The 27,980-nt window shown below is 37.1% G+C and overlaps 1 protein-coding gene across 1 annotated transcript; it reads right to left on the bottom strand.

Annotated features, from left to right (window-relative positions):
- Window positions 1-27,701, bottom strand: BRCA2 (BRCA2 DNA repair associated; the record flags this gene model as incomplete). Its single annotated transcript, XM_010176829.2, is given in 19 exon segments — window positions 1-70; window positions 72-643; window positions 1,955-2,107; window positions 2,837-3,093; window positions 3,754-3,889; window positions 3,974-4,140; window positions 4,383-4,584; window positions 5,669-5,790; window positions 8,875-9,019; window positions 11,370-11,525; window positions 12,218-12,569; window positions 12,875-13,045; window positions 15,743-15,930; window positions 16,535-16,725; window positions 17,742-18,160; window positions 18,556-18,625; window positions 19,539-19,631; window positions 20,833-25,617; window positions 26,514-27,701. Coding segments are annotated over 19 exon segments (9,437 nt in total), but the record flags the coding sequence as incomplete, so codon positions are not given.
- Window positions 27,702-27,980: the final 279 nt, after the last annotated feature.

The following is a 27,980-nucleotide window of genomic DNA, read 5'->3' as shown; positions in this document are numbered from 1 at the left end:
TTATAAGCATTTTTGAGGTTTTTGTTTTTGAAGCATTCTGCAGGCTTGTAACAAGTCCTCAGGTTCCTTTGTCTTTCTGAAGAGCCCCAGCTACTTCAGAACTGCTTTTTGATGAGTTATTTGCTTTGCCAGTAGACCTGGAACTATTTTTGGGTGAAAGACCATCAGATAAATTAGTAGCTATCGTACTGTTGTTTTCATTTACATAATCAATCCTCTTTTCTTCTGGTAAATTATTCATGAGTGCTTGTGTATTAATCATTGCAAGTTCTTCATCAGCAACCAGGTCATTCTCAGGAAGATGGACAGTCTCTCTCAATTTTCTACAGGGGGTGACATGACCAATATTCTGATTTGTTTCTTTTGATGACTTGCTACAGTGTAAACCCAAACTTCGTGGAGGCTGAAATGCCTTTTTTAAAGATGGAGAAATGATTGAACAGATGGGTGTCAGTGGTGGAGGGGCGGGAATGCGGCTGAGGAAGTCCATGGCTTTTCTCTTTTTGCTGTTTTTGGGATGGTTCTCATTAACTGCAGCAGATGAAGGCGTTTTTGCTGATGAGCCTTGTGCAACAAGTTTCACATTCGGTGTGCTAGTTGACAAAGGGCTTGGATGCTGTATTTCAATTTTAGAAGAAGAGATCTAGTTAAAAAGAGGTAAGTTTTATGTTGAATAGAACGCCCTATTCCATTATCTGCCTCAATTACTTCCACACAACGGGGGAAAATAAAAACAAACAAAAAACTGATTAAAAATGCTATGTCATCATTCATGTCCAATTTACCTTCAGTTTGGTGTCTTCTGATGGTGACTAATGTTATTCTTTCAAGTCCTGATGCCTGATAAATCACTGTTTACAGTTACCTTAAGTCGGCACATCTACATACCGTTTCTGAGATCTAAGCTAAATCTATGGGAATTTTTCTGTGCCAGATGTTAAGAAATCAAAGCACTCATAAAAAGGAGTTAAGTCTTCTACTGCACTGGATATATCCTCAACAGGTTGTTAAATAGGGAAAAGTGAGGAAAAAAAATTGAAGAAAAGAGGGATAGAATACAGACCAAAAAACTTGAACAGTACACACAAATGATGCTACACAGCAAATCATTCAAACACATGTTTAACTTGAAAATACCTGTAATGTCTCATTTGTTTTAACTTTGTTAATATAATTAATAAACTGATATAAACTGAACCTTCAGAATTAAATATTAGCACTCTGAAATGGAAAAGGGTGCTGTATAAGCTGAAATTTAGTCCCCAGGAACTGATCTCACATCAGGGTGTTTCTACCTCCCTTGCAGCTAGTGGCAGGAAGAATTTTTGTTCTGACTGCGCTAAGTACTCCACATAAGGAACAACTTGCCACCAGCAGCTTTCATGGGAAACTTAAGGGTACTATTTAACTCAATTTGTGTCAAGACTGCTATAAAATGTAACCATTTACTAGGTGATGCCTCTTCCCTTTTGAATCCTGGAAATAGTGAACAAAGGAAAAAAAAATCAGGAAGTAAATTCCCCAAACAAGGGTAGGAACTGGGGAATGCCATGAACGAAACATTTATGGATCAAGATTTTTCTCTTCCAGTGACATCCATGTCATATAATCTTCACAATGGGATCAAAGCAGCAATAAATTATCTATAGGGAAAGGATGATTCATTGTACTCATATAAAATTCAGAATATTTAAAATATGCTGTGAAAACAGAGGCCACAAGGGGAGGTTGTCATGTACTGCTTGGAGGAACAATAGTCTCACAGTTCCTCCTGGGGAATAGTCCTAAACCCACATGCAGAGAAAGCTTCTAATCAGCTTTGCACTGTCCTGAAGAGAACATCCAGAGTGGAGTGAGAAGTGAGACCATTCACCACAACTATCAGCATAAAACTTGCTTATATCCTTACTGTATGTACTATCAGTATAAATGATATTAATAACCAGAATCTTACCAAACTTTTATCTTCTGCATGAAGACCTGAGTTGCAGGAGGGAGAGAGGAATTCTAAGACACATCTTTTAGTTGAACTGGGTGTAAGTGAGAGATTTCTTCGTAGCAAATTCATCAATTTACTTTCTGCATCAGAGCAAAAGGAGGCCACATTCTGTAAAGGAGAACAGATTACAGTGCAGAGTAGTTGTTTTTCAAACTGTGTAAGTACTATATGCTCATAAACAAAGTATTAGGACTTTGTTTTCTCATCATAATCCCACTAGAAGTTTATTTTATAGCAAACCAACAATTCAAGAGGACTGCTGTCCTTTCTGTGGAGGGAAATGTCATATCTTCCTTTTATTGTTAACAAGAAAAAAAAAAATTGTATTTAAACTTATTTTTCAGTAAGAAGTGAGAATGCATGACCAAAACATGCTATTTAGCACAGCTAAAAAATTGAAATAATAAATAAATTAAATCAACAATCCAATACTGAATATGTTAGCTGAGCAAGACAGTAAATTCCAACTTCTAAAAGGCTAGAGTCAAACTGTCCATGACAGATTCCCTGTTGACAGATACAATATTTTTTGCTGTAGCCCTGTTCCTATTTAGAAGATTCTGTGGCACATCCTGAAGACAGTGTTGGTTGAGCTGAACGCAAAAAAAAAAAAAGAAAAAGAAAAAGAAAAAAATCAGAAGACCAATAGGTGATATGGAGAATCCTCCAGGAAAGTACATTAACACCTTACTCCATCTCTCAGAAAAATCCCCTCAAATTCAACATTATGTGCATTATTTGTTTTAAAAATTTATTAGTACTAATGGATTTTTTGTTGAAGAACGTAATAAAGCACTAACTATTATTAATCATTAAACTAAAAATCTACAGATTTACCTCTATTGTACTTCTCAGTGCATTAACCTTCTCTTGAAGATAGTTTTCCTTTGGACTGGCTGAGAATACAGAAAGGTCTCCAGCCAACAGTACAGGAATTTCTGATCTGAATTCAGATTGCCACTGAAGGTTGCTTGCAGAAATGAAAGAACAGCGGACAACTATATCTTCAATAGCAAAGTGTCTAAGATCTGTCCTGATCTTCACTGCCACCAAATTATAGCTTTCATCAGATAAGTACACTATAGTGGTGAAACCTAAAAGCAAGAAAAAAGTCTGAATCAAACCTTAAGCCTTTAAGTAAAGGTTGTTTACTGCAATTTGTACCTATAAAAAAAAGTCACACACATCTTGAAAGAGAACTGATAAATACAACGTGGCAGCCCGTGTGCATGGTAACAGGTGTTTGATACTTCATTCATATTGTACACTATCTCCCTACTGATTACAGAAAACAACTCGAAGTCTGTGTTCTAGTGCTTAAAAAATAATACTCCTGTGTTGCTTTTCCTTTTTATTCAGTAGATTATCCACCTGTCCCTACCCGTGAGCTCCAGTGCCTGGGTTCTACTCATTCCATGACAGTGTACACAAAAGAGGGAGCTCATGTACATGCACGAGTCTACTTCTGCAGATACTGAACACAGATGTGAGAGCTTACACCCACTACTTATGGAAACAACTAAAGAAAAGCTTCCCTTGAGCTCAGATCCTCCCTTACTGAATTCCTCCTGAGCTAAAAAGCAGTTTTTCTTTAGGAAAACAGAATTATCTGCCAGCATATCACAGTGATGGGCTATATTAGCAGGTTTTCAAAGGCCTGAGATGCAGGTACAACACTAAGATCATCTTGACTTTTGAAATAAAAAAGATAGTGCTTATTCAGTGGGAGGACATGAACATGGTCCACAACATACCTGTTCTGCTAACAGAAACTACAACTCCAACTAAATCAACTTCAGCACATGGTGGCTGAAAAGAAGGATCCGACAAACTGGTGAATTTTAGAGCTTTTCTTGGAAAGAAAATCTGTACCAGCATCTCCTGGGATACCTGAAGAAACACAATTTTTTAAGTTTTTACTTATATAGACTGATATGTTTTAATGATACATCTTGATGCAGTTAAAGCACTTACTGATAGTTGCAAATACTGAGTTTTCTTTGTTGCTGTTAACTGTATGTTAGCCAAGTCTGATCTTCCTTTGGATTGTGATGTTGACAGCTGGTAGATTCTGTACCGACTGCCTTCCTTTAACAGCGAAAAAATTTCTAGCAGTGGACGCCAAATACTCAGTATCACTCCTAACAGTATCAGATTAACATACATTAGCTGTGCAATACTAATTTGAAAGCTTTTAAGCAATATTAATCCACAACACTCCCTTCCCACCCAAAAGCCCTAAACAAAAAAAACCAAAACAAAAAACTGGAAATATTATCAAGCAAGCAAGAATACTGTTGGGGAAACTCTTCAAAATCTACCTATGATGTTGGCCAGTTACCATGTTTAGAAAAAAGTTATGTAAAATTTTGCAAGTACTAACCTTTATGTTTTTCTTGCTTTCTGTAGTCTACCACACATAATTTCCACACAGTAGACACATCTCTTTTGGAACAACCATTTTCTTCCTGTTGTGCTGACTCTAAGGCCTTCTTAAATTCTTCTTGTAGCTGAGTTTGCTTTTTATCATTCATCAACTGCCTGTGAGCGTTCAAAGCTTTTAATTGTTCTTCACTGAGGTATCCCTGTAACCAAGAGAAAATGTATTCACTATCTTTTTTTATTATTAAAAAAAAAAAAAATCACATCAAGATTTTTAGATACCCTCTTAACTGTTCATCTGTTAAAAACAATTTATTGTTCAACTGATATACTACTAGGACTTGAAGTGAGGTATGTTAACACAATGGGAGTCACCAGTCTTGACTGGTACTCAGCTAGTGCTCCATTGTCAAAGTATTACATTACACACTGTTCTTATGTGATAATTAGTGAGAAGCCTGCATAAGAATGCATAGCTAAGGTGAATATTTAATCTAATGGGCATGCGTGCCTGTTTTGTAGGAAAAAAGAAATATTAGGAAAAAATTCAGTAAGAAGAGCTGAAGCTCTCAGCAGGCTGCTATCTCTGAGCTAAATCTGATGGTGATTTACCCTAAAATGTGCCAGCAGTGTTACCTTTCTGACCAAGCTTTCAAGATCCAGACGCCTTTACATGTAGCACCACAGATATGCAAAACATTTTGTCAAATAAAGTCACAGATCATCTGGCTGTATGACAGTCAAGGACCCTGACTTGCACAAGGTAAGGCACACGTTTGATTTTTAACAACTGGCAGGGACTAATCACCTGCATCTTATTAACAAAGGCTTAAACACTTAAAAATTATGATTGAACTGGAACAGGGAGTTTTAGGGAGTGAAGGGATCAACGACAATATAATCAAACACTTCAGTGAACAGCATGCAAGAATAAGCAGGTGAAGCACAAGACTTATGAGATGCATTTAGTTTTCATATATGCAAGACAAAAAGTACTAAAATACAAGTAACATTAACTTTTAATTGTGCGATGTCCTGGATTTTTGTATCAAGAGAGAATAACTTTTGTTTTGCAATCTCAGATACTATCCATCTATTTTAACAAGCCTTCACGAAAAAATTTTCAAAATTTTTAGTCTTAATTTATTTGGCAATAAGCATGCTGTAGAAAAACTCAAAGGGTGGCAAACATAAATAGTAATTTAATGGTTGATTTTAGCAGGAGTTACTAAATTGTAAATTATTTCACAAGCATTTCAAAAGTAGCCCAGCCAAATCTACAGTTACCTCCATATAGCCAGGATCAGGTGCATTCTGAATTGCTTCATAAAGTTCTGCACCATCTTGCAAATTATGGATTTGCTGTCTTGTGACTATGTGTGATCTTGGTGTTCTTCTGCTAGTTCTCTCTGTTGAAAAAAAAAAAACCCCTTACGGTGAGTACAGCAATACACTTTAAAAGTGAAAGAAGAAATAATTATGTAAGAAGCATGGTAGTACTTAGGCCTTGCCAGAATAAAAACACAAGCCACTTCTATTTAGGAACAGTTATATGCATGTGTATGTATGTGTGTGTATATATATACATATGTGTGTGTGTATATATATATATATATATATATGGAAAATATAAGCAGAAAAAAATGTAATTCATTTAAATACAACATAGATTATAATACTATGCAAACTTTGGGGAAGCCAGCATCAGTGTCTGCACTTAGGAGAGGGTAGGAGACTTGACAGGCTGCCATGAAGCTTCACTGATACTTGATCATATTTTCTCTATGTCTGTCCCTTCCTCTCATACAGCAGGAAAGTAGGAAAGTCTCAAAGATACCAGGATCTGTAATATCAGGTGACCACAGGCCTGCATGTGAAGCTTCCTTGGGACACCAGCTGAAAGCCAAGTTAACTTCACTATATTAAACTATTACCCTCTTCGTAAGGCAAGTCATTTTGCTGCTAGCATTGTGATGAATTCCTTCAGTGTAGTAAACTCCAGTATAGACAAGTTTACCAGTCAAACATAAAACCACGCAATGAGGTGACTGATACGAGGAAGTTCATATCAGTGAAGTTAAGAATTATAACGCAATCTTGGATTTCAACTAAGAATTCAGAGGTGGTTTTTTGTTGGTTTTGTGTTGTGGTTTTTTTCTCTTCCCTTTTTCTTTTAAAGGTTATGGCTTTGCCTTATCCTTGTTATTCATGAGGGGCTCTAGGTTCTGAGAAAGCAGTTACAGAACATCTCAGTGTTACAGATCACCACGAGAAAGATTTATGGAAAGGAAAAGGCTATCTGGGTTTCAGATATGACCCCGTGAAATACGAACTGCACAGGCTAGTGTTAGTGATGGAATCCTATCTGTTCCTGGGAAAAAAGAGAAAAACAAAAAAAATCCACCAAACCCAACCTCCCAAAAACCAGACCAGAGCATCAAGGCAGCCAGAATCCATAATCATTGTGGCAAGAATCCTAATACCCTTCCTCATTCCAGTTTAGCTGACTAAAACCTTAGGGGAAGCAAGCAGTGTTGAGCTTCATGAAGCTGCAGCAATGAGCAGCCAGTTGCAGCACTTACAGCTACAGCAGACCTGAAACTGCTGCTAGAAATCCCTGGCAGAGATGTGAAGTGTCACCTCATTACAGAATTGGAAAATGGTTGAAGTTGGAAGGGACCTCTGGACGTTATATCTTGGCAAACCCAAGGTTTGCTCAAGCGGGGTCACCTACAGCAGACTGCCTAAGACCATGCCCATTAAGCTTTTGAATATCTCCAGAGATGGAGATTTCACAGCCTCTCTAGGCAACACTGTCAGTCACCCTCAAAGTGAAAAAGGGTTTCCTGATGTCCAGAAGGAACCTCCTGCATTTCAGTTTGTGCCCACTGTCTCTAGTCTTGTCACTGGGCAACAGAGACTGGCTCCATCTTCTTTGCCCTCTCGCTTCAGATATCTATGTACATTGATCAGATCCCCCTGAGCCTTCTGTTCTCCAGGCTGAACAGTCCCAGCTCTCTCAACATTTCCTCCTATGTCAGATGCTCCAATCACTTAAGCATCTTCATGGCCCTTCACTGGATTGTGTCCAGTATGTCCGTGTTTATCTTGAGCTGGGGAGCCCAGAACTGGCTGTAGTACCCCACATGCAGCTTTACCAATGCTAAAGAGAGGGGAAGGATGACCTTCGTAGATGAGAGATTTCGGTTGCTTAGAGAATCGCCATCAAAGATATTAGCAAAAGTGATTTTAATATGAATTTGTAAAAGTGTGACTTAAAGTTCAATGGCCAGGTTCACTCTGTTACCTACTACATGGAAGAAGTATACAAAGGGAAATCGAGTTAGAAGTGGGCTAGAAAGATTTACACAGGGATTGGGAATGAAAGGGCCAGGGAGGCCCTTCTGTTGAGTTGTGAGATTCGGAACGGACCCCCTTGCTTTCTAAACTTCTCAGAGAGAAGTCTAGGTGCTGCTGGATCCAAACTTAGTCCCAGACTTGGTAAACAGTTCATGTCTAAGGGAATTGGATACAGGGATTTCAGTGGTATTGATTCAACATGTTATTATGGGTCCTATATAACTTTGAGGTAGCAGCAATTTACTATCACAATAAATCTGAAGATTAGATCGTATGTTTTCTAACAATACTTAATCAGTCAATAATCAACAATCTACTCTAATCAACATAGTGACTTAGTTAAAAGATTCAACAAAGTTTCCTAAATCAAATTGCATGTACACACACAGAGATATAGAGGTTAACCTATGATTAAGATGTTTATTTCACTGCAGATTATAGTAAATTCTTGGTACCTAATGATGCTTGAGACCTTGTGAAATTGAATTATAATGAATTACTTACGATTTTGATCTTTGAACCTCACAAAATCTACTTACAGTGAATTACTCATTCTTTTCCTTCATCAGCATCTGTCAGCAGACAATCTTTGAACCTTTCTTCGTCAGCCTCCATCAGTGGATGATCTGAATTATGTTGCAAAATCTACCTTAAACACTGCAAAATCTATCCTGAGAGGTGTCCCAACTCAGAGGGAGATACTGGGTCACAGCCCACTGTGGTCCTGGAGAGCTCAAAGGGCCTCACTTAGGATCGATATTTACAGGATTGCAAGATGATTGACTCTGGTCAGTACTTCTGCATTGTGCCCATAATTCTTGTCAGATAATCTTGACACCTTTCACAGTAAGCTACGATCCAGACAGGAGGAGTTTCAGTTATGTTTCCCAGGCAACAGGAGTTCCAGGTGTGGTCAGGGAGTGCCTAATTGTGCCAACTCAATGTACTTGTACCCAAGACAAGAAGGTACCAGATTGTCTCAACTCACTGCTCTAGTAGGCAAGATCAGACTGTCCCAGCCCACTGCACTTGGAATTAAAACAAGAACTAGGCCAGTTTCTTTAAACTCTTCTGTAAATATCAAAAAGTTTTTTGTGTTCTTATTGCATGTTCTAAAACAATGAAAGTTTTACCTTCATGCATTTCATATTCTGCTTGGATTTTTGCAAACAGAGCTTCCAGCTTCTTTTGTTGATCCTCTGCATGCTTGGCAGCTTCCCTTTCTTCAGCTCGTCTGTTACGAAACACGTATGAACCAGCTGATGTCTTTTCCATCCACTGAAATAAAAAGATTCAAACAAAAAACATAATTTAAAAAAAATTCCTAACCTCATCTAGCTTTCTTCTAATACTCAATGCTAAACAAAAATGCTTTAAAAAATGAACAGGCAGTAGATTGTAAGTTCTTTCAGTATAACAGATAAAAGGCAAAAACCCACAGTATTGGTTGGTAAATCACTTTAGAGATACACAGACAGAATGCAGCAGTAGTCAAAACTGCATGATTTAACAGCTGAAGAAGCTATAGCTGATAGTGATAGGTATCAATGATGGAATTTTGATAGCTGGATCTCACTGGTAGATACATTAAGATACAAACCATCAAACTCAATGCTTAAAAACATACCAGAACTGCATTCTGCCTGATTTGTCCTTCCACATCAACTGTACTGTCTGTTTTACCATGCTAGATTAGATGCTGTAGGAGAACTATGATGTTATTCCCCAGATGCTCTTAAACTTTTTCTGCCTGAACTGGTTCCACAGGACTACAGCCTTGTCCACAACTCTGCCAGAACTGGCTTGCCTGATGCCTTACGTGCCTTATTTTAAGAGACGGGTGAGCCAAAGAGGTCGCTGCTGCTGAAAGTGGTCCCTTCGCTTCTCTTGGCTGCACAGTCCCATCTTCTCCCTTGCAGTGGCTCTAGCACATATCTGACCTCATCAGACCATTCACATCAGAGCTGGTCAGAGATAGTCTAAACAAAATCAATACACACAAGTCCATGGGCCCTGATGGGATGCACCCATGAGTGCTGAAGGAGCTTGGGGAAATGATTGCTAAACCGCTCTCTATCATCTGTGAAAGGTCTTGGAGAACGGGAGAGGCACCTGAAGACTGGAGGATAACCAATGTCACTCCAGTCTTCAAAAAGGGCAAGAAGGAGGGTCTGGGTAACTACAGGTCAGTCAGCCTCACTTCCATCCCTGGGAAGCTGATGGAGCAACTTATTCTTAATACCATCTCTAAGCAGTTGGAAGAAAAGAAGGTTATCAGAAGTAGTCAACATGGTTTCACTAAGGGGAAATCATGCTTGACCAATCTGGTAGCTTTCTATGATGGCATCAACAGCTGGGTAGATGAGGGGGAGAGCAGTGGATGTTGTCTACCTTGATTTCAGCAAGGCTTTTGATACGGTCTCCCACAACATCCTTGTAGCAAAGCTTAGAAGGTGTGGGATTGACGAGTGGATAGTGAGATGGACTGAGAACTGGCTGACTGGCAGAGCTCACAAGGTTGTGATCAGTGGCACAGAATTTAGTTGGAGGCCTGTAACTAGCGGTGTTCCCAGGGGTCGGTACTGGGTCTGGTCTTGTTTAACATCTTCATCAACGACCTGGATGTAGGGATAGAGTCCACCCTCAGCAAGTTTGCTGACGATACGAAGTTAAGAGGAGTGGCTGACACACCAGAAGGTTGTGCTGCCATTTATTAATTGACTAGAAAGCAGTTTGTTTAGGTGTTTTTTTTTCCTTGCAATTTCCTCCATAAAAGTAATGATCTAAATATCAAAGTAATGATCCAAACCAAATATTGCTATGACCTTTGCAGAATTCATTCTACATCGACCAACAGTTATACAACACTTTAGAACGAAAGCAATGGAAAAAAAAAATCCCCTATATGTACATGCCAAGTGTAACATACTGTGAGAAAAGTTAGCAAAATTTGGAAGTTGTATCCTGGTTAAACTGTTAACATTAAGAGGACTGATTACTAACAAAAATATCGTTTGTCTTTGTAGTTGGTATTGTTATAAAAGCAAGTAGTTACAGTGAAGTCTGACCATATTTAAAATGTCTGGATATCAAGTGGTATTTAAAACATCTCCATTCTATTTTACACCATAATCCCATAGTATTTTCAGTAATATTTTTATATAATAGATCATAGACAATGTAGCCAGCTACATGTAAGAGAAAGTAATCTTACTAATGCTTATAAATATTTAACTTCTTTGCGGGGATATGTATGTTAATCATAGAAAATATGGGTTTTACTTCTGCTTGGAGTTGAAACTGACAATATTCTCCTTTAAAACAAATGCTGTGCATTTTAGATTACAGAACTGAAATTAAATGATTTCTGGCTTTTTGAAGCTGAAAGCAAAGCCAACCAGAAGATACTGAACACAAATTTAAACTCTTCTTATAGCAGGATACTCCCGTCCTGAAATATTAAATACATGCACACTGCAAGAACCATTCCTATTTGTTTTACACATAATGGTGCCTTTTCTTAATTTTTTTAGTTGTCTATATTATATCTGATGTGAGGAATGATACAGCAATCAACTAGTATAATTTAGATCTCACAGAACCTGTTAAGATTTATAAAATACCATACCTGAAGAGGGTAAGTTCTTTGAATAACTATATCAATACACCCCACCGCACCACCCTCACTGTAAAGCGATGACAAAGGCAAAGGAAAAGGCCTGGGATCCCGATGAAATCCTAGTTTTGCATTCCATCGTGCACATCGAGTGCTGTTCGCTGAAATCTGAATAAATTACATGTTGAATGATAAACTGTCACTAGGAGGTCAAAAAGATATCCAACTTATTGTAGCTAGAGGAAAGACTATTTTCACACCGACCTCACTAAGAATATCTCATTTTTGCGCACAAACATATTATATTTTAATTTCACGGTTTCTTTTCACATTGAAGAATGTATTCTAAACAGGAACCAAAAATTTGATGAGTTCAAATTCTCTAGGAAATGAGCATCTATGAGACAAGCCATTGCTTTATACCAGAGGAGTAAAATTTTTATGCTGCAACTTCACCTGACACTTTAATAATCCTCAAAGAAGTCAAGGCCCTCCCCCCCAAGCCCACCCTCTCACAACCTGTTTTGTTGCTCCCCCATTCTTCCCCCAACTTCCATATTGTCTGTGATGGATAAATACTTCTTATAACTTGGTGCTTCACAGAGTTAAGGAGCTGGAACTGACAAAACACGCAGCAAAACTTGGCAGAATTTTATATTATAAACTTCTCTACCAACCCTATTGAATAGAGTCAGCTACTTTGCATCATGTCTTACAAATCTGGTTATTAAATTTCAACAGAACTATGTTTATGAAGCCCTGACAAAACTACTTCTGTTTAAAAAACATGGCTCAAGTAAGTAGCATCTACTACATCTATCAGTCACATTCAATCAAGCTGAACTAATGTTTTGTTTTACCTTTAACATAAGGGAATCTGGAGCTTCTAGTGGCGTACATCCATTTTGAGAGCCAACAAGTTCTGCTCCGTGCACTATGATCTTCTGACCAACAGTCAGCCTTCTTCTATCTAAGAAAGCCTTGAGAGGTGGATCCAGAAGAGCTCTAATCCCATACCAGCCATCAGTAACTTCAATTATTGCTGCTGCTTTTTTACTTTCCACATTCTTATCGCTACTGCTAGGAGATACAATGGTGTTTAGTGATATGATTTTAGAAATACACAGGACAAGCGTTTTACCTGCTGCATCATCTCTCTCTGTTATTTTTTTGATTGCTGATCGTTTACTTTTATCAACTTCCAAATCATACCTACAAAAAAGAATTCAGGATGCTTCGTTAAAGCAAACAAAAATCTACCATGTTTTTCCTTAAAAGCAACTGCAGCAAACTATTACTTAATCAATCTACATTATGAAGTACCAGTGAAGCAAAGTTATCTAAATTTTTGCAAATAACATGCACTACATTTTGAATACTGATATGCATAAATTTAATAATATAAGCATTCTAATAAACAGTTAATTCAAGGTGAAGGTGCTTATTTTGTAATATTATGAACTAGAAAGCACATGGTATCACAAGTTACAACTCCAAATATATATCTGTACACGTACCTATATTTCAATTGCAACAGCACCGTTTCTGGTGTCAAACATCTGTTAGCAAATTCATGTGGAAAAGACACTTCCATGGCTGCCAATTTCCATACAATCCACCTATAGTGATTGTAAACCCAGGCCTCCGTTAGTAGCTTGGGATCCACACCAGGAGTGTCACAGAGGGCTCTGCAGAAAAATTGTTAATAAATTAACCTGGAATCCACAGTAAGTTTTTACTTGCCTATTTTTCCCTAGCAGTGTGTTCAGTGTATGTACACAGGCAACATTTACAAGGGAATATTTATTGCAGTGAAAACAGGAAGATCAGAGACCGTAACCTGTTTGGGTTATTGTCTGAATACTGAGGTTTTGTCTCATATTCTCTAGCAGCACACATGCGCATACATGCATGCAGTCTTGAAATGGAGACTTCTGGACTTGAAGGGAGTTGGGGTTTGGACTCAATTCTGTGTTGAGTCCAAACTGTGATCTGCATGAGTTGGGTTGGAAACATCTATTTTTTCCAGCTCTCACAGTCACTATGTAGGTCACTTCATTAAAAGAGGAACAGAAAGAATTAAACCAGAGATTCAAATAGCTGACTGCTTAAAGCACAAGTTAAGTCCTATCAAAAAGTCCATTTCTGACTTGTCAGAAAGCCTCAAGAATATTTTAAGGAACTGTATTACAGTTGGATGAGGAAAAGAAACAATTCATAGGGCAAAAAGTCATACTGAGGAAGATAAGGAGCAGGCATGACCATCAAATTAATTATTACTACATTAGAAGAGAGCAAAGCAATCTCAAACTTTAAGAAATACTTGTTAATCTTTTCTGAAGGTCAATACAATTCAGGACTTAAAGACAGAATTCAGTTCAAGATTAAGATCCTAAATACAGATGACTAAATGAAGGCATATATATTCTAGTTGATGGAGATCTAGTAAATATACCTACATGGATTAAAAGACTGATTCAGCTGACCAACCAGAAGATTATTTATTCTCAACCATATGCTTTAACATACAGCAAGTCCAGAAAAGACACAGGAACCAAAGGCAACCTCTTGGGAACAACCTCTACAAATTGCTCAAGAGGCTATCTGGTATTCAGGGTCAGATCGACACTGCTACAAGCTAAGAGAGGTGGGTTTGAATTTAAGAGAGAAGGCAAAGAGACCTTTTTGCTGTCTACAACTACCTGATTGGAGGATTAAGAGAAAACAGGGACAGACCCTTCTCAGAAGCACACAACAGTATGACGAGAAGCAACAGACACAAGTTGGAATATGGAAAATTCTAATTGGAGATAAGGGTTGAGAGTGGTCAACTGGCACAGGCTGTCCAGAGAAGCTGTGGAATCTCTGTCCTTGGAGGTGTTCAAGTCTCAGCTAGACAAGCCCCCGAGTAATTAATCTGAACTGTGTTGAACAGGGGCTTGGACTGGATGACTGCCAGCACTCCCTTCCAACTTAAAGTATTCTATGATTCTGTGAACTTCAGCGCTTGATGGATCTTCACTGCACAGTTGTTGAGTCCGAACACAGAACATCTCCAGTTTTTCCAAGATAAACAAATACTGTTGACACCAAAAACATTTCTCAAAGTCATGGCAATGGCTTTGGCATCAAAAATATTTCCCAAAATTATGTGGGAGAAACTAATAATGATGCTGACTCACTAGGCAAGAGCAGAAAGCAATTTTTTTTTTTTTTTTCACGAGGAAGTACAGATCACAACATGAAAACACACATCTTGTACTAGTCAAATTTTCCCATACTGGATTACTGGCACTGATTTTATCAACTCCAACTTTCAAATAAAAGCTTGGAACAGACCTATTTCTGTCCTGCTTTGGTACTGGAAAGCAAATATTGCAAACCTCTTGAATTCTGATACTATGTAGGTTGGCAATGCATGCTTGACTACAAACACTACTCAAATACAGGTCTTTGCCTTGAGCGTTTGTGTGACTGCGTAACAACAGCGACACTGACTTGAGAAAAGAGCATCTCAATTTTATAGAGGAAATCAGAAAATAGCAGTTAAGTATTTTCTGAAGTTTTGCTGGAGCAACAGTACACGGGTAGCTCCTTGTTCTGTCGAACATGCTTTTGATTAAGTTATAATGTACAAACTTGCTTACAATAAAACAAAACATATTTTTTCTGAAAATGTTTAGGAGAGGTGCATCCAACGCACACACTTTTTTTTCAGCTCATCTTAAATGACCTGCAAAAGGAGGGACAGAAGGACCAGGAAGAGTGCAACAACAAGGGTTGTTTGTGCACTTTTTTTTTTTCTTCTTACATATGCTCAAAAGAAAGCTTGAACGAATTACTGAGTTTTACTGCTGAGGTATTGGCTTCTTCCAAATCATACATCAGCTTTAAAAAAAATTATATTGAAAAAAACATATTTTCAGCCCTGTCCTGCCAAAGAAGCCCTAAGTACCTCACCAAATAATCTTAATTGCCATCAAGAAACTCTAGAGCCCAACTGAAATAAATCCTTTTCCACTTGGGAAAACAAACAAACCAACCAGCCTATTAATGCTCACTAAACAAAATGGTTAAATGTTGAATCAAAAGAAAATAATAATATTTTTCTAGACTATTTACACTACTGAAGATTCCCCAGAAATTTTCTAAATTGACTTTGCATGCTTTCTTTAATGGTCAGTAAAGTTCACAAAAAACATTAGTCTATATAGTAAATTTACAATCCTACAGTATCTTCATTTAACACTAACAGAGGTGTACTAAAAATGCACAGAAAAAAAGTAGTCAGAGACTTTAAAAGATCATTGTGTTGGATTTATTCTAGGGGATAAGAGAATCACTAATAAATACCATACTTGTCTCAAGTTCATAAATAACAGTACCTGTAGAACTCTTTTTTTCCAGCCTTTCCCTCGTCTGTAGGTATGAGCCATCCTCCATCAGCAAGTTGCATCCCATTTCCAGCTAACAAATACTCCTTACTGAAAAAGTCTTCAATGAGAAACTCAAAAGATTCCGCATTTGTGCTATTAACTTGTATGCAATATGTTGAAACACCATACGTGTACAGCTGCAAAAAATGAGATGAAAAAGACAAAATAATGACAAAACAGTAAGAATTCAGCTGAGAGTTTTTGTATCTAATGCTATAAATTCAGGTAAAATATTTCCTTAAGGTTAAGACAGCCTTTGTCCAACCTTGTTTCATATGTAATTCCCAGCAATTATTTTAGCAGAACAGCATCACAGTGTGGTTCAGAAGTGTTGAAACAAATCCAATAGGTTTTTGTACCTTCACTGTACCAAAAGCTTCTGATATAGACTTACCTAAGCTTAAATTTTAACTGTGCATTATCTTAAAACAGCTCTTTGTATGGATTAAAAGTCCATAGCAACTATAATTGGTGGATTTTTTCCTTGTTTGATGCTTCTCTTGTTTGATTATAACACTACGGAGACATTTATGACCCTGATTATTTGGAACAGCCTTAAAAACTGTAGATATGCAAAGCTACTTAAACACTGTAGCGACTGGTATACTTATTTAGAGCTACTGTAAGTACTTATCTCAAAACTGAAGAATGTATCTGTTCAAAAGCTACTGAGTTTTTGTTTGCTTGTCTTAAGGAACAGACCCCAGGAAAGACACACACAATAGGAAGTTATCAATATACCTCTTCTGCAGAATAAAACCGAGGAGATTTCTCTTCTACTGCAGTTTTCAGAGAGATTCTATTTCTTGCAGATGTTTTAATGACATAAAGACTGCCTGGCTGTGAGCTAATATTTTGCTTATATTTCTTTTTAATTCTCATTTCCTGCAGATCTCTGGCACAGCGGAGATTTGTCATCATCTGGACCATAGCTGCAAAGAAAAAAAAAAATAGTCATCAAAACCTTTTCACAGTATATTTTGATTTAAGATATACAGTCATAAAAGCAGATTCAGAGAAGCATATTTTCTAAGCCAGTCTGCAGATTTTTAGAAATTGCAACAGTCTAAATATTCAAAGTTTAATGCATTTAAAAAGCAGTGTTTACTGAAGGCATCTGAATAATATTTATATGAAATTAATTATATGAAATTAATATGAATATGTAAGTCCCTAAACTAAACTTGGATCCACATATTATTCTCATCAGACTGAACTCTATCTGCACAGAAAACTCCAAATGAACAGAAATCAGTTGATGATGACTATAAAGTCCGTAATCCTGAGATTTTGTCATGTAAATAAAGGATCTAATTCTGCAAATGTTCATGCACCTGTTCAAATACACACAATGAGTCCTTCTGAAAAAACTCAGATTCTTTGACTGTAATAGTTGCAGAAGTTATGCACACTGGAACACTCAAGGGAGCTTCCAAGGGAGAAGTTCACATGCTAAATGAAGTCAAACAGTTAAGCATTTAAACTCTGCCTCTTTGAAAATGACACAACCAGCCATTTATATGGTTAAGCCTGTATTTTAATGGGAAAACAGAATGAAAACAAACTTCTGTAAAAGTGAATGAAGTACAGCAAGGCTAGTCTTTAAGGTTCCTTGCATATTTTACATAAGAGGTATGTAAAATATCAAATGAAACATAAGCCATCTTAAACACTTGTTTCTGAAGCACTATGTGAAAACAAATTTTTCATGTTCTTATTTAACTTTGGAGATAAGATGCATATGCTTTATCACAAGTGCAATACGGAATGTTAGGTAAGTAATAATTTCCTAATTTTCCTGCAAAAAACCCCATACTAAAACCCCAAACTTAAAAAGAAGCTTCTTTTTACTAAAAAAAGTAAGTCCAACAGAATATGCAAACCCCTTAAAACTTCAGTTCTGTCAGCTAGCATTCATAACAGGTAAGTGATCAAAATCTGAAAATACCTAAATTGCCATTTTCTAGCTCAGCTTCTGCTGCGTGCTGGATGCCAGACTGGCGATCCTGAGGTTCAGCAATATTTTGTTCAGTTGTGATCTGATTTAATTCCGTTTCTTCAGTCATATTTTTGCTGATTGGTGAATCGCATCTTTTGTTACTGCCTTGGTCACCTACAGAAAACGTCACCTTGGTTTTGAAGGGTGGAATAAAAGTCTTAACAGTTTTGCCAGATTTGTACAAACTTCTTATTTCTCCACTCTCTTTTGCTGAGGCCTTACATGGAGCAGAAACCCCTGAAGTACCACTTGAAGACTGCCTTAGTGCACAGTGCTGAAAAATGGCAGGCTTAGATTTGAATCCTTTTAAGTCTTGATCTGGTAGAGTAAGGGTAGGATTCTTGATTTCTTGTCGTTCTTTGGTAGCCCTACACAGATGAAAACATTTAAACATACAGGTTTCAGCTTCCTGACAAAAATCTTTGTTAGGATTTTGATATTCTTCATTTAGTAATACAACTTTCAACAGTATGTCAATAAAAAAACCATAGTATCACTCTTCAACATTTTAAAAACTGAACACTTAATTTCTATCTATCGAGAAAAAAGAAATACAAGGGTAAAATTTGTTTAGCATCTCACTGGTCTACTGCAGCAATGTGTATTATATGGTAATTTAATGTTTATTTTGAAGTAAAATTATTAGTCTTTTATAAACTTGGGTAGCAAATTATTACCATATATTTTTTAAAAGTTACAAGAACTTAAGAGGTTTTAAGAAATTACATTAGAAGAATTCTAAAATATATTAAAAATTTCTCACCCAAAAGGTCGACAAGTTACGGGTTTTAAAGGAACGTGGTACATAAATTTTCTTCTGTCTTTGAAAATGCCTGTAAGAAAATTAGAAAAAAGTTTGAAATGGTACATTACATGAATAGATATTTACAACACATTTATTTTTTATATTAATGTTAAAAATATATAGAAAAGTTTCGAGGGTGGATTTGAACAGCTTTGTCCATTGTTTTTTTTCCCCAAATAAAATCTTAGTATAAAACATCTTCACACTAGTTGCAGAAACATCTAAAGGATAAGTAACCACAAAGCTGAACTCTCAAAAGTTCCTATTTACGAGCCTGCAAGATGTTTTTAGGCTCCTGAAAGGGAAATGTTTATCATATATTTAATTCCAGGTAGGCTCAACATTAAATTTAAAACTGTTTTAGCAACTTTTTTTTTTTTAAGTTATAACAGAAAAGGGCATATTTGCACAAACTTCTCATTCCATCATTGAAGGACATGCTTATCTTTGAATTTGAACATAACTGAAGTCTGTATTACTGGCTCAAAATATTAAAAGTATCTGTAATGTAGACACCAATCAGCAAGTATATTCTTTACAAATTATTATATGATGAAATTACCAGTACCTTCTCATTTTCCTGCAGGTAATTTTTAATTGAAGAAATTACAGATCAATAAAATATATACGTAGTGAGACTAGAATTTGTGAGATTTAGGACTGTGAGAAACTGGATAAATTCCTACCAAGCTGAAAATTAAATGACAGTTCTTGCAGTACACTGTAATATATTTAGATTCTACACAATAAGGCATACCATTAATCATGTGATTTCAAGTCAGCAGAGACTTTACGATAGCAGCTTCCCTGAATTTTCATTACTATATTGATAAAAGAAGCAGTTAAGCAATCTTATTAAATGTTAGTTTATTGGAAATTGAAGAATTCTAAAGATAACTGAAATCAGGTTACTGCTTAGAACTCAAGAAGACTAAAATTACCATCAGGGGTGCTTTTCAAAGCTTTCGAAGATCTGGGGGGATCCTTTGTTCTGTTAAATTCAAGCAGCAGCTGTCTTTTAATTGGAGGTTCTCCTAGGATAAAACCACAGATTTTTAAAAGTTATGTTCCTTTTAAGTTCAGTTTCTTACCAATACCATATAACTTAACTATAATTTCTAAGTAAAACATTCAAGAAGTCAGAGCAAGCAGAAAGAGCCACTTTTCAGATCACACACCTGTATGGAAAGGCCTTTTCGAACAGAGCTACTTCATCACAATTTGCAAGAGTTTCTTCTGTACAGAACGACTGTATATTGTGTTACCAAGACTGATTTCAAGACTCCCATAATTCTGTTGCAGAATCTTTTGTGGTGAGTAGACCTGTTCTGTCCAAATCAGAATTAGCGAGCCTTAAATTAGCAAACACACTGGAGGCAGCCTGCCTCAGAGACCGCACCACAGCGGACTTAAGCAGCACAGCTCACCTGCATCTTCTTTTGCACTTTCAGTAATCAGAGTCCCTAAGGAATTCTAAAAAAGTGTGTAATGCATCTTGCACAGAAGCTGTAACTAAGGATGTGGTTCAACTGTGTCACAGCTGTTTCCAGTTGGACTGATAGAGTCCTATCTGCCTTTTCATGCCTACTCAAACTTTCCAGCACTAACCTTTGTACCCGAACCTGTGCAGCCAGGCAGCAGCTCTGTTGCAATCTGCCCTTCCATAAACAGTTTTCAGCTGGCCCAGGTCCCAGAACAGGTCTGGGTGACTATGCAAGCGTTATGTACCAACACTTCAGCCCTGAGACAGATCAGTTTTAGATGGTGAGAAACTGTGCTTTTAGACCAACAACTATTTTTCATCTCAGAACAGCAATCTCAATACAAGTGAAACCTTGTTCTCACCTACAAAGCACAAAAAAGGTGAAAATGGAAATACTAATACTAATTTCATGCAAAACCACAAATTTGTGCAGAGAGAAAAAAGAAGGAAGTCTGCTCAGATAGAAAAGGAGCTGTAGCTTTCTTCTGTAACTATGATAAAACAGCAAAACCTGCACACCTTCAAAATTACTGATCACAAATTTAGCTTGCACTGTGCATTTAAGGCTGGAAAGAATGGATGAGCTATTGCCTGCAGCAAGGATTTTTGTCACTGATGCTTAGAGAAAGGACTACCACTTCTATATAAGCCAAAAACCAATGTGACATGCAAAAAAAAACCCCAAAAACCCAACCCTAAACAACCCACTGTGCAGAAATACAGAGTTGAACATATATAAGACAAAGACCTACCGAGTGAGTTTTTTCCTTCAAAGTGCCTCTTCCCAAAGGTCTTATTTTGAAAGTTTTTATCCAGTCTGCCACTGAAGGACTGTGCAGCATTAATTTGCACTCCAGAATCTGAAATATTGTCTTCCATAAAAGCTCTTGCACTTTCTATAGCCTCCATTTCCAAGTAATGTTTTGGAGTTTGGACAAGATTAATGTTCATTTCTGCTTCAGCAGCAGCACTGCATGAAACTGCTTCAGACTCTGTTTTCATCCCCAGATTCAGCTGCTCTTTTCCAAAAGACTTAGTCTCCTCTTGCTGCAAGCCATTTTTAAATAAAGTTAACTGCTTATTTTTCTTACTATGTGGTAAATACTCAGGCATTTTAACATGGTGAGTGCTTGGCAAAAACTTCTTTTCCTCGGGGCATATGTTTTTTAAGCCAAAATCTCCATTGCAGCTTTTCTCAGTTTTGGATTCTGAGATCACTTTATCAGTTAGAGAATTTCCATATCGACCATTCTCTTTAACTGAGTTAAGTTGATCTGTAATGCAAAGCCCACTGCTTAAGAAGTCATCAGATTCTTTTAAAATTGCCTTTGCTTTTTTATAGGCATTTTCAGAGACTGTTACCCGCTTTCCACTTGCAGTGCTGAACCCAAAAGCTGGATTTGAAATCAATTCAGTGCTGGCATTTTCTTCCCCTTTCGGAAACGCTATCTGCATTTTCCCAGGAACTACTTCAGTGGGCATTTCAGACTTTTCAACATCTTCCTCCACTAAATATGCTTCTTGCACATGCAATGAATGATCACTTTCCATTTCAGAGAAGAGCTGTCTAGCTTTCCTGAGGGACTCTTCTGATAGCTGTACAGGCTTACCACTTGCTGTACTAAAAAATCCAAGATTGCTCACAGAAGAGTCTGACTGCTTACCTGGAACAAGCAAGTGCCCTAAAAGCTTACTGTTCTGTTCAAAACATTGCCTCTGAGGATCTGAAATAGACTTTGCATCTGCAAATGTGTTTGTATCTTGGTGACCATTTTCACTAGCACTTGCATTTACTTTAGTAAAATGGGATGCAGCTGAATTAATCTCTTCACTTCTTGTAGCATTTAAAAACTTAGCAGAATTAGGACACTCATCATGAATGACAGAAGATGAATTCCCAGCAATTTCTGTTTGATTAGTTCTTGAGTTAGTCTCACTTTCATATTTTACAGATTCACTGCAGGCTTCTTGAAACATACATCTCACTCTTGCTAATGCACTTTCTGAAACAGAAACTGCTTTACCTTTTGCTGTACTAAACACAATTTGTTTCAAATCACCGTTTTGATTTTCAACATTAGGCCTTGTTTCTTTTAAGCTGGCTAAATTAGTTTCATCTTCAGGAAGACTGCCTAGGGACTGGTTCTGGCAAGCATTAACTATGGTGTCTGTGAAGCAGTTTGCATCAGCACAAGGTTCATTTAAATGTTCCAAGTCACCATTCAAATGAGAAGAGCTACTTCTTGAAGTTAAGAGGAGGGATTGATTAGATTCGTTGTTAGTATCCTCAACAAATAAAGTATTTTTTGTATCTCCAGGCACAGAATTATCCTCAAGGTCATTTGATACCTTCATTAAATGCAGAGATGCAGCAGAGTGCACAGGAAGATTATGCATGTTTTCTGAATCATCCCCCTGTTTTGCTGAGTATTCCAACTCTCTCTCTGCAAACAGTTTTCCATCTTCAGACAAACAAGTTCTACTTAAAGTACCATTCTCTTGTTCAATAAGGGATTCTAATTCTGACTTTCCAGGTCTGACATCAGCTTTTTTATGTGCATATGAAGTTACCAGACCTCTTTCACAATCTTCACTTAGATTAACAAATGTATCTCCTTTAACAGTATCAAGAATCACAGCATGTTTAATGGGACTGCTCTCTACTGCCTGCTTAAATTGATCTTCTGGTTCTTCAGAAACAAGCTTTTTACTAAAATTAAGTTTTCTGGGATCACACTGAGCAATGTTTTCATTACATAAGTCACAGTCTTTGACACAGTTTTTACCACATTTCTTCTTCTTTAAGGGGTTCTCAAAACTGTCATTATATGCCTTTTCTAAATCAACATTTTCTGCAAAAAACTGTTCAGCTTTAGCCAAAAATCCATCAGCAATTGTTATTTTTTTGCCACTAGCAGTATGAAAACCGGTCAGATAACTCCCCTTCACTTCATTTTTTTCACCATCCACCTCTTGCTCAAAAGGTATTTGATGACAATGGCAAGAATCTATTTTTAGTCTGCTTTCATTCCCTAACAGTATCTTATCATGGGTGGTGTCTTCTTCCATACTTTTACTATTTTTTTGTTTATCAGAGTTCTCCAAAACATTTATATCTATTTCTCCATGTTGCACATGGAGGAAGCGTAGAGAATTATCCAAAGCTGCCGCAGAAATGGATACATAACCACCAGTTGGAGTTTGAAATTTTTGTGATAAGTGTTCATTGTCCTGCGTTCTGTCTTCTCCTTTCTGATTAGGAGACAAGTTTTCCATTTCATATGAAATACTATGTTCTTCTGCAGATGTAATACCATCTCCTAAACAGGTTACCTCTAGTGAGTCCTCTTGCAAACTACCTTCAACCTGGCGATCTCCTTGACTCAAAAATTGTTTGGAAGTTTTAGGATTCTGGTTATGTTTTTTAACAGATGATAGACTGTTGATGATAGTGTTAGTGCTACTGAAATTAACACTTTCATTATCATTTATTGACCTTTCTGTCCAATTTTCTGTATTTTCCTTAAACAATGTATTAATATTTTCCTCATTTTTTTCCTGTGCATGGTGGGAAACAGAACCTGTGTGGGAAATGGCATCTATGCTTTTGAAATCTGAAACACAAATCGTTTTCCCATTGTTTTGTTTTGTTAGACATCTGACAAAATTATCATTAGAAGACATCTGCCCATTTGAATTGTAACACTGAGTACTAGTTTCAGAAGATTTAAACAAATAGTTATCATCATCCAAGTCCCTGAAGAGTTCTGCAGATCTGGTCAAAGCCTCATTAGAAATATTTATTTTTTTACCTCCAGCTGAAGTAAAGCCTACAAAATTAGAAAAGCTGTCCAGTTTAGCTACTGGAAAGCTCCCATCAGATTTGCTACTTTTATTCCTGTCTAAGTTATTAAAAGTAATCTTTTTGTCATTTCTATGGAAAACTATTGTGTTTTCTTTTTTGTATTCCACCGCTTTAGAGCCTTCATTTGTGTCTTCCTGCTTAGTAGAGTCCTTGTCTTTTTTTACTTGATTTTCAGACTTAAAAGTGCTGCAAAAGTTATCCTTCCTCCTTTCAGTAATATTTTCCACACTCGTCGTTCCACGTGTTTCTACAGTTCCAAACTGTTGAAAGGCACAACTTTGCATCACGTTACTTTGCTTTCTAAACTGTGTAAATTCAAACTGACTACCTGTTTCTTCCAGGATACTAGAAAGTTCAGCAATTTCAGCCTCTTGGCTGGCTGTCAAGGTTTGATTTGTTTCTTGCAAGGATTGTTGACTTCTAGGAAAGCTTTTACACAAGCCAACTTTATGTGGAATAAACTGTGTATAGCCAGGCTCAAGAAAACTTGTCTGTGAATCCAAAGGATCAGATAAATTACTGCCCAAGTTCCTTTCTGAATCTGAGAAAAATGATTTATCCTTTTCAACTTGATCTGAAAAGTTTCTGTCTCTTTCCATGGAAGAGGCTTCAAAGCATTCATTTTCAATATCTTTGAACAGCATTTTGCCTTTTGCTATACTGACTTCAGAGCACCTAATCTGCTTATTGGAAGCAGTCTGAAAGCCACCAAAACCCAGATTCAAACTGCAGGCATTAAGATCTCCTGATGATTTCCCTTTACACTTTAGGTTCTCATTTGGCTTTTTGCTGAAATATATAGGTGCTACTTGTTTATCTTTTTCAGAAGTTACTTCATTTAAAGAATTATCATCTCTACAATCTAACAATTCTTCAGCAACATCTACAGCTGCATTATTGAAAGCAGCTGCTTGAGGGTTTTCATGGTTTTCAACTGACTTTGGCACTTCATTGTTGTCTACAAATTCTGAAAAGGCAGCTGCTTTCTCTGTTTTCTCCCCTAGTTTTAATCCTGTACTGTCATTTTCTGAGCAGTTTATTCCCAAAGGTCCACGTACTTCTCTACAGTCAACTGCTGACCACTGGTCTGTAGCATGCCTTTTATCTGTTGATATTTTATTGCAACAATCAATAGTGACTCCATTTACGCCACAGCTGATCTGACTCAAAGTAGCACTGGAATCGCTGTGTGTCACTGACATAGTGTCATGGTGCGTATCAGTCAAGTACTCATTATCCCCAGGAGAAGACCACGCAAGTTCTTTCAGGCTGTGAGGTACAGCAGCTCCATCGTTCACATGAGCACTCTTGTACTTATCCTCCCTGCCTTTCTCTAAGCAACAGCCTTTAGAGAGCAGTCTGGAACGCTTTCTTGCCATTAGGCACGCTGAAGTTAGAACTTTACGTTTTATATTTGAAATTATTTCACTATTTAAAGAATTTGTTGTGTCTTCTTTCTGTGCATTAGACACTTGGAAGCATTTTAAGGATGCAGCAGGTTGATCCTCTCTTGCATTTTCCCCGAAGTCTCTCAGGTCTTGGTGCTTCAGTCTGTCATTAAATGAATTATCAGATGAGTTATCCATTATACCCATTTTTAAAGTACAAGTGCTGAAATTATTTTCCTTGATATTCGATTGCAATCGCTTTCTCTCAGCAAGAAGCAAGCAGTCTACAAAAGAAAACATTACAGAAGAAAACATGTTAATAAAGTAGTTCTCATTTATTCAAACAAATGCAAATTCAGATTTTCATAAAATTTTGGCCCATAAGATCACTTCTACACATGATTAACACTGGTACCATAATTATCACTCCTGTTTTCAAATGGGAACACCTTGACAAGATTGGAGATCTGGATAATCTAATCATGTTCTAATAGACAGAAACAAGTAAGTAGCCTGCAGTTAATGCTATCAGTTAAAAAGAAAAAATCCATTTTCAGTTGTAATGAAATTTGAAGAGATGGGCTCCCATTCCTCGTGTCACAACATCAGGATTCGTTTCAAACTTTAAAGAGCAGTACTTCAACTCCTAATACTAAGTAATTCTAGCAAGAACAAGTTTTTAAAAAATAGGAGTATATGCTTGCTTGCATTATATAATTTATTTTTAAAAATATTTTGTGCTTCTGGAAGAAACAGATGTATAGTCTTAAACTTCTTAATTTCAGAAAAATAACAACACAACTTCACCATTCTTTATGATCTCCTAGAAGTTATCAACTGAGACGGGATGGCCCTTGACACTACGGACATCTAAACAGCACTGACAAAGACAATTAAGCTTTGTGGAATAATTACTGGAGGTAACTTAGAATAATGTTTCAAGGTGGAAGTTTCTATTCCACAAACTAATGTGAGACTAAACCAGTAAGTCAGCACCAGAGTACTTAAAAATAATGCTATTCCGTCGTTATTATAACAGACCAATTCTATGTCTTGATTCCCAGTTGCAGAACTACTTTATCACAAACACAGGATTTTACACAATTTCATCTGAAAGCATTTGCATAAGAGGTTCTTAACAAATAATCCTCCACAAATGATGAAAAGCTTAATAATATACCTTGCTCATCAACACTGGACACATGATAGCCTTTAAATTCATACGAATCAGATTCTGAATGTGGTAATACAGGATGAATAGGGGATTCAGAGGTTACTTCTTTCTGTATTTTTTCTTCTTGATACAGTAAAGTATTATTTATTGTATAAATAAATCTCTTGGACCTCTTTCTCAAGCTGGATAACATATTCAGTCTTTTAAAGCCAGATTTTGTAAGAGTATTTTCACTATTTGTTAGATGTAGGTCACCGCAATTATCTGGAGATGCAGCACTACATACAAGTGGGTGAGACAGAACATCAGTTACGACAGATTTAGAAGCTGCCTTTAGATGCTTGGAAAAGCTGCCACTGTAGACTACAGAATACTCTGTGACATTTGTACTTTCAATTAAAAAGGAATTGCAGTTTAAGAAGCTCATTTTGGAAACCTTCTCAGCTGCACATCCTTTTACTAACTTTGGATCTTGAACACTCAGAGACACAGATTTTACTGGAGTTATTTCTGATGTTTGGTTGTTTTCAGGATTTTGCACTTCATAGCACTTTTCTGACAAACTGACACTCAATAGTTTTTGTGCTTTTATCAAGCCTGAAGTGTTCAGCAAAGACGTTTCCACAGCATCATCCTCGGTCATTAGTTCTGACTTCTCTTCTAAATTTTTCTTTCTGTGTAAGTCAGAGGGTGGAGAGCTACATACAGACATTTCCAAGTGAGTTACATCAAGGTCAGATAAGTTCAGTTGAGACCACTGGCTTGATGAAGATGGCACATCTTCCTTCACAGGCTTCTCATTCTCAGATGACTTGTGTGTTCTATAATCTTGCACATCCCCTGCGATCCTAAGTGACTCCAACTCCTTTTCTTGTCCTATTAAACAGCCATCTTTACCATCACCTGTATCTTCATCTGCATTTTGGAGTAAAGGAGCCTTCATTTCAATAGAGTGGCTTTTCTCAGTCCAGCTCGTTGTTTTCACTTCCTGTGAAAAGCCAGTCTTTCTTCTAAGAGACTGCTCAGAAGGAACATCCCCCTTCCCTTGTGCTTTATCTGTGTTTATTTCGCATTTCTCCACTGCATCCAGAGCATGTGGCACCAGCAGAAGAGTTCCATTGGACTCAGCAGGCATGTTGAATGTATCCTCAAAGCTATTCATCTCGCCAAACAAGCCATCTAACATCTCCAACTCTAAATAGTTTAGAGAAGATAGGGAGAGGAAAAGAAGTAAAAAATTGTTAGGAAATAACTTAGTAACAGCATCATGTTTTTATAGGTAAATACAGCTTGCATTTTTATGGTAATTACCTTTACTCAGGAGTGAGTTTGTAAAGACAAATCTACATGTCTTTAAAGTTTACTCTTAACAGCAGCTGTTAGAGGAGACAGGATGCAAAGGACATCCAAGCAGATGCCCTGGCCTCCTGAGGACTGTAATGATTAAGTATGAAACCTCGTTGTTTCAGAAGA

Source organism: Antrostomus carolinensis, unplaced genomic scaffold (genome assembly GCF_000700745.2).
Source record: "Antrostomus carolinensis isolate BGI_N321 unplaced genomic scaffold, ASM70074v2 scaffold14441, whole genome shotgun sequence".
Classification (NCBI taxonomy): domain Eukaryota; kingdom Metazoa; phylum Chordata; class Aves; order Caprimulgiformes; family Caprimulgidae; genus Antrostomus; species Antrostomus carolinensis.
The sequence above is the reverse complement of the archived record's forward strand: the minus strand, read 5'-3'. Positions and strand labels throughout refer to the sequence as shown.